Source organism: Hypanus sabinus, chromosome 5, assembly GCF_030144855.1.
Source record: "Hypanus sabinus isolate sHypSab1 chromosome 5, sHypSab1.hap1, whole genome shotgun sequence".
Taxonomy (NCBI): Eukaryota; Metazoa; Chordata; class Chondrichthyes; order Myliobatiformes; family Dasyatidae; genus Hypanus; species Hypanus sabinus.
In genome coordinates this window covers 24820681-24832847 of record NC_082710.1, presented here as the reverse complement: position 1 = coordinate 24832847, position 12167 = coordinate 24820681, and the positions used below count along the sequence as shown (strand labels likewise).

The following is a 12167-nucleotide window of genomic DNA, read 5'->3' as shown; positions in this document are numbered from 1 at the left end:
AGGAACCCTTAGGAGGCACTGATCATATTATGATTGAATCCCACGGAAGAAGTAGTTCTTAGATAGCAAGGGTAGGGAACCGTGGCTGACAAGGGAAGTTAGGACTGCATAAAAGCATAAAAGCCAAGGAAAGGGCATATAAGTTAGCAGAAGTGACTGTCAAATTGGATGATTGGAAAGTCCAAAAAAAAGCTATAAGAAGGATAAAGTTTAAATATGACGGCAAACTCGCTGATAATATAAAGCAGGGTACTAAAAGTTTTTTCAGTCATATAAAGAGTGAAAGGGTGGTGAGAGTTGATACTGGACCACTGGAAAATGATGCTGGTGGGGCAGTAATGGGGGGGACAAAGAAATGGCAGATGAACTTAATAGGTACTTTGCTTCAGTCTTTGCTGTGGAAGGCACTAGCTGTATGCCAGAGGTCCATGGAGTGTCAAGGAACAGGAGTGAGTGCCATTGCTATTACAAAGGAAAAAGTGCAAGCTGAAAGGTCTTAAGATGGCTAAGTCATCTGGACCAGATGGTCTCCATCCCAGAGTCCTGAAGGAGGTTGCTGAAGAGATAACGGATGCATTGGTCATGATCTTTCAAGAATCACTTGATTCTGGCATGGTCCCAGAGGACTGGAAAATTGGAGATGTCACTCCACTCTTTAAGAAGGGAGGAAGACTAAAGAGAGGAAATTGTAGCCCAGTTAGCCTAACCTCAGTGGTTGGAAAAATGCTGGAGTCCATTATTAAGGATGAGGTCGGAGTACTTGGAGACTAATGATAAAATAAGTGAAATTCAGCATGGTATCTTTGAAGGGAAATCCTGCCAGACAAATCTGTTAGAATTCTTCAAGAAAGTAACAGGCAGGGTGGACAAAGGAGAGGCCATGGATGTCATTTACTTAGATTTTCAGAAAGCATTTGAAAAGGTGCCTCAGGTAAGGCTGCTTAACAAGATAAAATCCTATGGTGTTACAGGAAATATACCGACATGGATAGAGGACTGGCTGACAGGCAGGAGGCAGCAAGTGGGAATAAAGGGGACCTTTACTAGTTGGCTACCAGTGATTTGTTGTGTTCCGAAGGGGTCAGTACTGGGACTGCTAATTTTCACATTGTTTGTCAGTGATTTAGTTCGTAAAGTTCATGGCTTTGTGGCAAAGTTTTGCAGATGATATGAAGGGGTAGGTGAAGGGGTAGGTAGTGCTGAGGAAGCAATGCGATTGTAGTAGGACTTAGATTGAAAGAATGTGCCAAAAAATGGCAGATGGAATTCGGTGTTGAGAAACGTATGATGATGAATTTTGGTAAAAGGAACAATAGTGCAGACTATTATCTAAATGGGAGAAACTTCAAACATCAGAGGTGCAAAAGGACTTGAGAGTCCTCATGCAAGACTCCCAGAAAGTTAATTCACAGGTTGAGTCTGTGGTAAAGAAGGCAAATGTAATGTTGGCATTCATTTCAAGGGGAATAGAAAATAAAAACAATGAGATAATGCTCACCAGTGAGACCCCACTTGGAGCATTGTCAATAGTTTGGGGCCCTTTATCTCAGAAAAGATCTATTGTCATTGGAGAAAATGCAGAGGAGGTTCACAAGGATGATTTCAGGAATGAAGGGGTTAACATATGAGGAACTTTTGGCAGCTTTGGACCTATACTCACTGGAATTCAGAAGAATGCATGGGGACCTCATTGAAACCTGCCGAATGTTGAAAAGACTAGATAATTTAGCTGTGGAGAGGGTGTTTCCTGTGGTGGGGGTATCCAGACCTAGAGGGCATAGCCTCAAAATTGAGGGGTGACTTTTTAGAACAGAAGTAAGGAGAAATTTTTTTTAACCAAAGAGTGTTAAATCTGTGGAATGCTCTGGCACAGACTGGTGGAGGTCAAGTCTGGGTATTTTTAAAGTGGAGGTTGATGCCTGATTGGTTGGGGCATCAAGGGATATTAGTGAGAAGACAGGTGTATTGGGTTGAATGGGATCTGGGATCAGCCATGGTGAAATGGCAGAGCAACTCGTGGGCTGCTTTATGTCTCATAGATTTGTAACTTAGTCTGCGCTCTTCGACACCCTTTGATTCTCTTAACATTCATCCACACTAAGGAATAACTTAAATCATCAGTAATCCTATTAGTCACCTTTGGAATGTGGGAAGACATTAAAGCACATGGCAAAAATTCATGTGACCAGTGAGAGAACATGTAGACTCCACAAAAAACATGCGTGAATTCAAAGTTAAAAGTAAATATGTTATCAAAGTACATATATGTCACTAAATACTACCCTGAGATTCATTTTCTTGTATGCATTCACAGTAAATAAAAAGGAACAGTAGAATCATTGAAAAATTACACACAGTCAGAAAAACAACCAATGTGCCAAAGACAACAGATTGTGCAAATACAAAAAGAAAAAAACCGAATGTAATAATAAATAATATTGAGAACGTGAGTTGTAGAGTCCTTGAAAATTAGACCATAGGTTGTGGAATCAGTTCAGTATTGGTTGGCATGAGTGAAGCTCTCCACTCTAGCTCAGGGACCTGAAGGTTGAAGGGTTAAGGGGATCGTTTAGCTGTGGAGCAATGTACTGTTCCATCCCCTGCCTGCCTAATTAAATGGGTGCTGATTATACTCTTGATAAATTTTAACTGAACTCTTGGGATAAAAACAAATTGATCCTTTCCAAATATATTACCCATAGTGATATTTGAAGTTAAATTGGGAACTCAATAGAAGAGATGTATTTATTTACAGGGTATAAGTGTAAAGTGACTGGAAACAGGGACTTGAATGCACGTTTGAATAAATCTTTGAAGCTTTTAGGCAGGTGAAGAAAATTGAATCAAATAATAGAGGCATTGAATGTAAGTGAGTATGTAATGATATACTGTTAAAATGTACTAAGGGTATAATGAAAGTACTTTCCATTCAGTTCTAGTTACTGCAGTTTATCATAAAAATTCACAACTCAGAAATAAGCGATTCAACACATCATGTTTGTGTCAGTTGAGCATTAGCCTTTCTACCTAATCCCACTTCCAGTACGAGGTACTTGGCATTTCAAGTAAACGTGATGAGGGTTTCTGCTACCCATTAATGCAGTAAGCGCATATCACTATCAGTTTCCAAGTAGAGAAAAGAATATTTCCTCTTTTCTCCACCAATTGCATTAACTGTTTCCTGGCTTTTGACCCCATGGCCAAAGGAGATGGTTCCTCCCAATTTACTCTATCTGGACCCATTGTAATTAAATATACCTCATTCAAATCTGCCCAGTCTTCTTCCTTTTTTTACTCCTCCACCAACAGATTTTTGAGTGGCCAATGAACATTATTTCATTATTTCTTTTGCACTTTTTATTTATTTCATAGTTTGTAGTAATTTTGTTTGTGCACCATACCTTTGCCACAAAAACAACAAACTTCATGTCTTATAAGACAATGATAATAAATTTAATTCTTTCCAAAACTGAATTTGATCAGAACTTAAAAGAAAAATTATTTTGCAATGTTGAAGGAACTTGGGGAATCCTTTTAAATGTGTTCCATGTGGAGAATTAGAATTGACTTGGCTGAGTGCCCACATATTTTGCTTTTGAAATCTATGGTTAAAATTACTTCATATAAAAGTACTGTAAGTCACATTTCTATTTTAATAAATAGCTTATATTAACCAGTATTGTTTACAGTATGTGTTTACCACTTGAAACACCCAATTCAGTGAATTCAGATATTGCAAATATAAATTTTATCTATAGCTACCCTTTTTTTTACTTTTTACTTTGTTGTAGAACTTCTTAGATGTGTTGTGTGTATTGATTGGATGCAGATTGCATTGCTGTCTGAGAAATTGTGCCTTTTGATGGTTTGAGAAAAACTGGTGCATGTCAATTAATAAATTCTGCTTGCCTGCAACTATAATTCATTAATAATAACTACTTTTAGTTTCTTATTTCCTCTATTTTCTCAACACACACTTAATAACTCCCCTCCCCGTCTTCCTTTTCCACTGTCCACCCAACTCTCCACCGGCCCCTGAAATCTCATGTGATCATTTTACTAAAAATGCCCAATGCACATTTTCTGTTAAACAAGGTTTAGTATTTTTAATTCTGAAATGTACTTGGTAATTAGATTAGTGATTACAAAATCTCTGATGCTTTTGAAGTATTGTATATCAAAATAGTAAAAAATTAACCCTAAAATAGATAGTGGAACACTGCTGTGTATTTAATGCAATTTCTATTCTCACCTCATGACCTGCTGTAATATTTGCAAACTGGTTCATTCATTGTAACATTGTTATCCTTAATAATTTATTTCTAAATAATAAAAAGCAGCAGCTCATGATTGGCATTCTATTTATAGATCATGTCTAGCTACCTTGGTAATCTTTTGGCTTCATCTGGTCAGGCTTAAGCAGCTTTCTGGATGCAACATTTGTTGATAGTATCTTGCTTTAGTATTGGTAACCAGGGCATGGCATTCCCTCGGAATTTTAATGGTTGCTACTTAAGCCCCATTTACCTTGTTAGAGGTGGGGTGGGGAAATCATTCTTTGAGGCACTACCCACAGATTTTTTTGAAAGGTGTGCACTTTAACATTTGATTTGTTGCAGTAATCCTTGTTTAAAAAAATTATTTCAGAGGCATGTCATATTTGTGCTGATTTTTGAAACCCTATTACCTTGGTAATGTTGCTATTGTTGTGATGTATATTCAAGAGCGATATTACTGAAATCTAACTTGCCTAAAAGATCATTTGCTCATGTTGCATTTGCTACCTGTTTGTTTTTAACATATAACCTGATGAACAGTCTCGGCCCGAAATGTGGATTGTACTTCTTCCTATAGATGCTGCCTGGCCTGCTGCGTTCCACCAGCATTTTGTGTGTGTTGCTTGAATTTCCAGCATCTGCAGATTTTCTCATGTTTGTGTTAAACAAAACCTTGGTGTTTGGACCTATGACAATATATGCTAATGTAGTCTAGAGATTGTCTCTAAATAATAGGGTTTATCAGTCAAAGCTCCAGAAATTTATCTATTCTTTGAAAATGATTTACCATTTGAATTGTGATTCATATTTGAACTTTGTGATTATGTCTCTTCTTTTTCTCCTGTTGTTCTGTAACTTTTCCCTTGGCTGATTTAATAATAATAATAATAATAATAATAATACTGAATCCATAATCTTTAAAGTGGATTCCTTGGGTCAATGATGGTGTTGAATATAAGCCAACTCAAGTCCTGATGTTCAAGTTGATGTGGAATGTGTATACTCTAGTTTGTGATGAGAACTAACTTGCAATTGGCATGGACTACATGGTATCAATAAGGAAACAGATGAGGGTGCCCTTCATATATCTGTATCTCTGAAGTGGAATATATCTTGTTCTAAAATCTTATGTAGAAGAGGGCAATGACACATTAATATTGGGATATTTAAGCATGTCTCAACAGAGGTAAGACACAGTTTCTAAGATGTAGCAGTCTTCCATGGCTCAGTACTACATTACTTCTGTGTTTGCTGTTTAGTGCAAGATCCATATATTCATGTAGGACAGGCACAGAGGTATCTGCATTTGAACTATGTATATGTTCACCTTGATTGGCACTTGGACATTTCCTTGTTGTTATCCTTCTGCTTTCATCAGTATGTGTGCCAGCTGACTTTAAACTAAGCATCTGCACTGAAAAGAGTAGGCCAGCAACTGTGTGTATATTAGCAAATAATGAGATTAAAAACAGCAGGAAATTGGCAGAAGTGGTCATTGGAGGGAATATCTAATAGTTTGTTTGCAGCAAGATATCCCGACATGCTGGAGTTTGCAAAAAAATTAACCAAACTTTAACTATTTCAGTGACATGGTTTGTTTTAACATTTTTTTTAGATCTTATAAAATACCTAATTTATTTTTCCTTTGTATGAAATCCTCTGATAAAGGCATTTTTAACCATGGGACTGTTGCTTAGGTACGTCTAGATATTTTTTATCAAACTATTCTATCTAAATCTAGCTAAATTACTAGATGTGAAATATCTGGTGATAAGCGTTGGGACAGAGTCTGAAAACTTCTATTTAATGTTTCATTATCAGTGCTGCTCTCATGCAAAGCAGGTGCCCTGTGAAACTATCTAGTTACAATTTAAGAGGTGGGTCAGGTATTGAAAAACATTAGCTGGGTAACTGTGACTATGAAGACCTTAATGACCTTGTCATAAAAGAATAACTTGGTCCAAAAATGTCATTTGCATGATTTTTCCACCTGCAGCATCCTTCTAGTAACATCGAACTGCTGTAAAAAAAATAAATCTTAAAGATCCGGTAGAGTTTATCAGACTCTGTCCTCAGCTTGTACCACAAATATTTGCAGTTATTCATGAATGAGCATCATTAAATTTTGTTTTAATTGAAGCAAATATTGTCCCTTTTGTATCTTCTGACTTCTTTGTTTCACTGCCATGTATTTGCTATGTTTGATTTGTTTGGTTTCAACACATGCAATCTAATGATTATTCTCCCTGTTAGTTAAATTTATAGCCTTGTATAAAAGGAAACTTGCTTTAATTATGTGAAAAAGAGATCTTTAAAGAAATAATTAAAGAGATCAGAATAATGTCACATGAAAGGATAGGTCTGTGCTTAATTGCAGAGCAATATTGGGTCATAGTCAAAAAATACTACAGCTCAGAAATAGGCCCTTTGGCCCTTCCAGTCCATACCAAACTGTTCATCTGCCTATTCCCATCAAACTGCATCTGGACCATAGCCCTCTATACCCCTCCCATCTACGTACTTATCCAAATTTCTCTTAAATGCTGAAATAGAGCCCAGACCCACCACTTCTCTGGCACACTTACTCATTCCACGCTCTCACCAACCACTTAAGAGAAGTTCCTCATACTCCCCTTAAGCATTTCATGTTTTATCCTTAACCCATGATCTTTAGTTATCATCTCACCCAACCTCAGCGGAAAAAGGCTGCTTGCATTTACCTTATCTATACCCCCCCCCCCCATAATTTTGTATATCTCTATCGGATCTCCCCTTATTCTTCTACGTTCAAAAGAATAAAGTCCTAACCTAATCAACCTTTCCCCATAATTCAGGTCCACGAGTCCTTGCAACATCCTTGTAAATTTTCTCTGCACTCTTTCAATCTTATTGGCATCTTTACTGTAGGTAGGTGAATAATACTGCACACAATGCTCCAAATTAAGCCTTACCAACTTCTTGCACAACTTCACTTCTATAGATTATATGTCTGTCTCCTGACTAAATACAGATGCAAAAAATCCATTTAAGATCTCCACCATCTCTTTCACTCCATGCATAGATTACCACTCTGATCTTCCAGAGGACCATTTTTGTCCCTTGTTCATATTTTTTCGTGTTTATTGTACTCCTCATTTTCTCCTTCCTGCCTTTACCTACTTCGCACCTTTTTTTTTTCTTAATCAGCGCCTCAACATCTCGAAAACCTAGGTTTCTTAAACTTGTTATCCTTTTATTCTGACAGGAATATACAAACTCTGTACTCAGAATTCCACTTTTGAAGGCCTCCCACTTACTAAGTGCACTTCTGTCAGAAAACAACCTGCTCCAATCTACACTTGCCAGCTCCTTTCTGATATCATCAAAATTCACCTTTCTCCAATTTAGAATCTTAACCCAAGGACCAGAGCTAATCCTTCTCCATAATTATCTTGCAACTACTGACATCGTGCTCACTAGATGCAAGTGTTCCTACACAAACTTCTGTCATCCGCCATCTCATTCGCTAATAGCAGAGCAAGTCTCGCACAGTCTCTTGTTGTGACATCTATGTACAGATTAGAAAACTTTCTTTAGCAGCTTTGACAAAATCTAACCCATCCAGCCTTTTTACAGTATGGGACTCACAGTCAATATGTGGAAGCTAAAATCACCTACAATCACAGCCTAACATTCCTTGCAACAGTCTGCAATCTCTACAAATTTGGTCTTCTAAATTCCGCTGACTGTTGGGTGGTCCATAATATAATCCCATCAATGTTAATCCCTTTGTTATTCCTCACTTTGCACCCATATAGCTTCAGTAGACAAGCTGTCCAGTCTGTCCTGTTTGATTACTGCAGTGACATTTTCCCTGACTGATAATGCCATCCCTCCTCCTCAACCCCTCTTGCTCTGTCTATCATGTCTTAAGCATGGAGCCCTGGAACATTGAGCTACCAGTCCAGCTCCTTCTGCAACCAAGTCTCACAAATGGCTACAATGCCATAATTCCACATGCTGATCCATGCCCTAAGCTCATCCACCTTTCCTATAGTACATTGAAATATGCACAGCTCAAAATATTAGTCTCACCATACTCAACGTTTCGATTCCTAAATTTATATGTAGGCTTAACAATCTTTCCCCACAACCACTCCATTAAGAGGGTCTGCTTAAATTTGAACAGTTGCCTAGAATCTCAAAATAGCTCAAAGTAACAGTATGACTTTGCTTAGCCAATGAAAGAAGTCGTCTCCTAATCTCTGCTATATAGAATACTGTACACATTCTCCAATACATTATTGAAAATAAGGCATGAAGGCCAATGAGAGGAAAGTGTGAAATAGTATTTATGGCTATGGTATTGTTGACGAGGAAGCAAAATGAACTTGTGCTGATATTTGTTAACCTGAAATCAGGTTTATCTAAATATCCTCTAAATCTTTAAGTTGCCTAGTCAATCAGCTACACTATAAACTTTGTAACAACATTAGTGAGGATTCTGTTGAAATGAAAGCTTCATTTTAACCATTAATCTGGACTGAAGACATTGTATCTTGAAAACTTTTATTTCTTAATAAACTTTTCCAGAATAGTGCTATGATGAATTGCCGTGGTTGTGTGTGTTGAAGCTTGTCAGGGTTATTAGGCAATTTGACCGTAGGTTATTTGGATTTAAATAATTAATTTGAAATCACTTCTGTTTCAAACTGTTATTACATTTTAATTAGTGATTTATTTGGTGGGGGGGTGATAAGAAGATGGCTGGTAAATGGATTAGCAGTAACTGCTATTGGATTTGGTATAACAGCAAGTTCAGATTATGTTTTGTCTTTGTCCTATCATTTACTGATCTGTCTCCCAACTCCATTCCCTTCCTCACCCGCCTTTTCCCTTCCTGGCTACATCTGCCTATCATTCTTCACTCGTTCTTGCTCCACCAAATTTTTTTTTTTAAAAAGCATTTCAGCATACCAGTGGTTTATCTCCTGCATACAAATTTTTTTGTACAGCAAAATACTGCAATATAAATTCAGATATGATTGCCCTGACTATTCGCAATTGCAGTTATATCGCATGGATCCAAAAATTTGATATTTAATTGTGTAGCTAAAAATGCATACTTAGATAGAAAAGCAGAATTTTTATTGCAATTCCTTTAAAATATCACCCACTCACTCACAAGCAAGTTTCATCAGAGAGGATCAATATAGTCTGTCAGTTCTTATTTTAATTCCTGTAATTCCAACACTGATGATAACCATCTTCAAAATATACTTCTAGTGCTCAGTGCTGATTTTAAAATCGTGCGCAACACATTTCAATAATACAGACGAGTATGATTTTAAAATTGCTCTAAAATGGCTTTAATGACTCCTCTTAAACTGGTAATGATTTTGTAAATGAAAATGAGCTAATAGTGGGCATATTGATATAAAAACAAAGCTACTCTGTATGAGCAGAGGAAGAGGCTAGCATGGTAAACAAACCAGGAAATCTGACTTGGAGTTAGAGGTTTGCCCACTTAACATGAGTAAAATAAAATTGATTGTGTCAGCTTGACAACCCCCTCCCTCAAGCAAAAGTTATTTCTTTTCAGGTTTTAAAATAAGTCAGTGAGAACTTTGAATATGCCTTAAGTCTTGTAAAAACTGGCCTGAGATTGGATCTTTTAGATACTGTAATTGTACTCTCTTCTGCCATTTATTTAGCAGCTTTTTCCATGTAGCCATCACCCTCTCACTGGAAAAAGTCCCATGCCACCAAGTTCAGGAACAATTATTACCTCTCAGCCACCAGGCTCCCTAACCAAATTGGATTACTTCATTCATCCCATCTCTGAACTGATCCCACAATCTATGAGTCCACTTTCAAGGAATCTATTAATATAATTTTATTAATATGTATTACTTACTATTATTTTGGTGGGGGGGGGGTTGTATAGTTGGCCCTCCTTACCCGCGGGGGATTGGTTGGTTCCGGGACCCCCCCACCCACCCGCAGAAACAAAAATACAAAAATCCCCCGCGGATGCTCAAGTCCCTTATTTAACATGTTTAAATGCGGTGGTCTTTCGGACCCAGTGGAACCTTGGACTTTATTTAACCTGTCTAAATGCAGTGGACAAAATGCTGGTGGAGCAGCTCTGAAACTGCAATGTTTCTGTTCACAAAAATAATCATGATCATGATTGAAAATAAGGTAGAAGTAATAAAGTGATCAGAAAGAGGTGAAATGCCATCGGTCATTGGAAAACCGCTAGGCTACGTTGGTTAACGATCGGAACAATTTTAAAGGATAAAGTGAGAAAGGCTCTGCCCTGATGAAAGCTATAATTACTACTAAGCAACACAGTGATTTAATTATTGGGTTTTGGGTTTTTGATCCTCTACACCAACCCAGCACGGTGGAGAGCGCACTCAGGAGCGGTTTGTCACTCGATCGAACTCAGGAAAGCCTGGCGCTGAAACGTACGTTCTTAAGTGTTTTATATGCATAGAAAGGTAAAATATATACTATGACAAACGTTTGACTAACTGATGCTAAATAATACCGGATGTACCTGTTCTGACTTACTTAGTAAGAGAACTTCTGATTTTTTTTTTATCCTGATCTACATCCCACGCACATCCTCCCTAATACAATGTAAATGCTAGGTAAAATAGTTGTTATACTGCATTGTTTAGGGAATAATGACAAGAAAAAAAAAGTCTGTACATGCTGGAACAACAAGTGCTGAAGGAGCACTTCCGGGTTTTCATGATGCGCAGTTGGTTGAATTTGCGCATGCGAAATTCGCAGATAAGGAGGGCTGACTGTATTTGCATAATTTGTCTTTTGCACACTGATCTTTGGAGTTTTTCGTTGATTCTATTGGTTTCTTAGTATTTAATGTGAGTGCCCGCAAGAAAATGAATTTCAGGGTATTGTTTGGTGACATATGTACTTCGGTAATAAATTTACTTTGAACTTTTGAGCTTTGTGTTCTCATGGAATTACAGTAAACAATACATTTTCCTGTTAAAGTTCACCTTTTGATATACTACTGATTCAGGATTCAAGAAACCAGCCATTTCATTGAAAAAAAATGGCCATGATATTTTTGTTTTTAGGCAAACACTAGGTTGTTTCTCTTAAAAGTTTATGATCATTGTTCGTACAGTGTTCTTTTGTACATTCTTGATCTCTTCCATTTTTCCTCATTCTTCACTGGTCTCCTCATACCTTTTTTGTAGTTTCTCATTTCACATTATTTACATTTCTGAAAGTGATGTACAACATGAAATTATGTATGGTGCTTGTGAATACCACTGAAAGCTGGGTAGAGATGAATGAATGAGAGATGAAATTGGTAGCAATGAGCACTGTTTTCAGTGTGTGAGAAGCTGATTATAACCTTGGGTTTCTTTTGATTAGAGAGACTAGTAAGCTGATCAAAATCATTACTAAAAGTATTTGCAGTATCACTTTGAGGTTCAATCTGTAAGTATGTTACTGCCTTTAATTCTCATGTTGTTTATTTGATGCATATTGCTGTTTAGGAAATACATTTTTATCATTTTTCCCCCTCTTTTTAGTCATATGACAATGGACTTGCCCAAGGAGCAGGACTGGAATCGCATGGTAAGGACATATTCATTGTAAAATGTTTCCCTCTTGTTAAACACATCTTTCATCTAGTAAATTGTATTTTTATATTTTTTCATGTACTTGGATTGGTTTTCAAAATGGTTGCCTTTGTTAGAAATATTGCCAGACCTGCTCTTGATGCTTCAGAACAAAATATGGCTCATATGAATCAACTTCTTCGCACAGAAGTTTTGTAGCTTAAATTTTCTTGAAGTATTCATAAACTCAGGAGACAAAATTAAATTGCTCACAATATCTATTGACATGATTTATTCTGAG

At 37.1% G+C, this 12167-nt stretch overlaps 1 protein-coding gene across 1 annotated transcript in view; it reads left to right on the top strand.

Moving 5' to 3' along the window:
• The window catches only part of pggt1b (protein geranylgeranyltransferase type I, beta subunit), a 53961-nt gene that overhangs the window by 29927 nt on the left and 11867 nt on the right, over positions 1-12167 (top strand). Inside the window, exon 6 of the mRNA XM_059969593.1 lies at positions 11837-11882. Within this exon, the coding sequence (XP_059825576.1) occupies positions 11837-11882 (46 nt within the window). The remainder of the gene's footprint in view (positions 1-11836; positions 11883-12167) is intronic.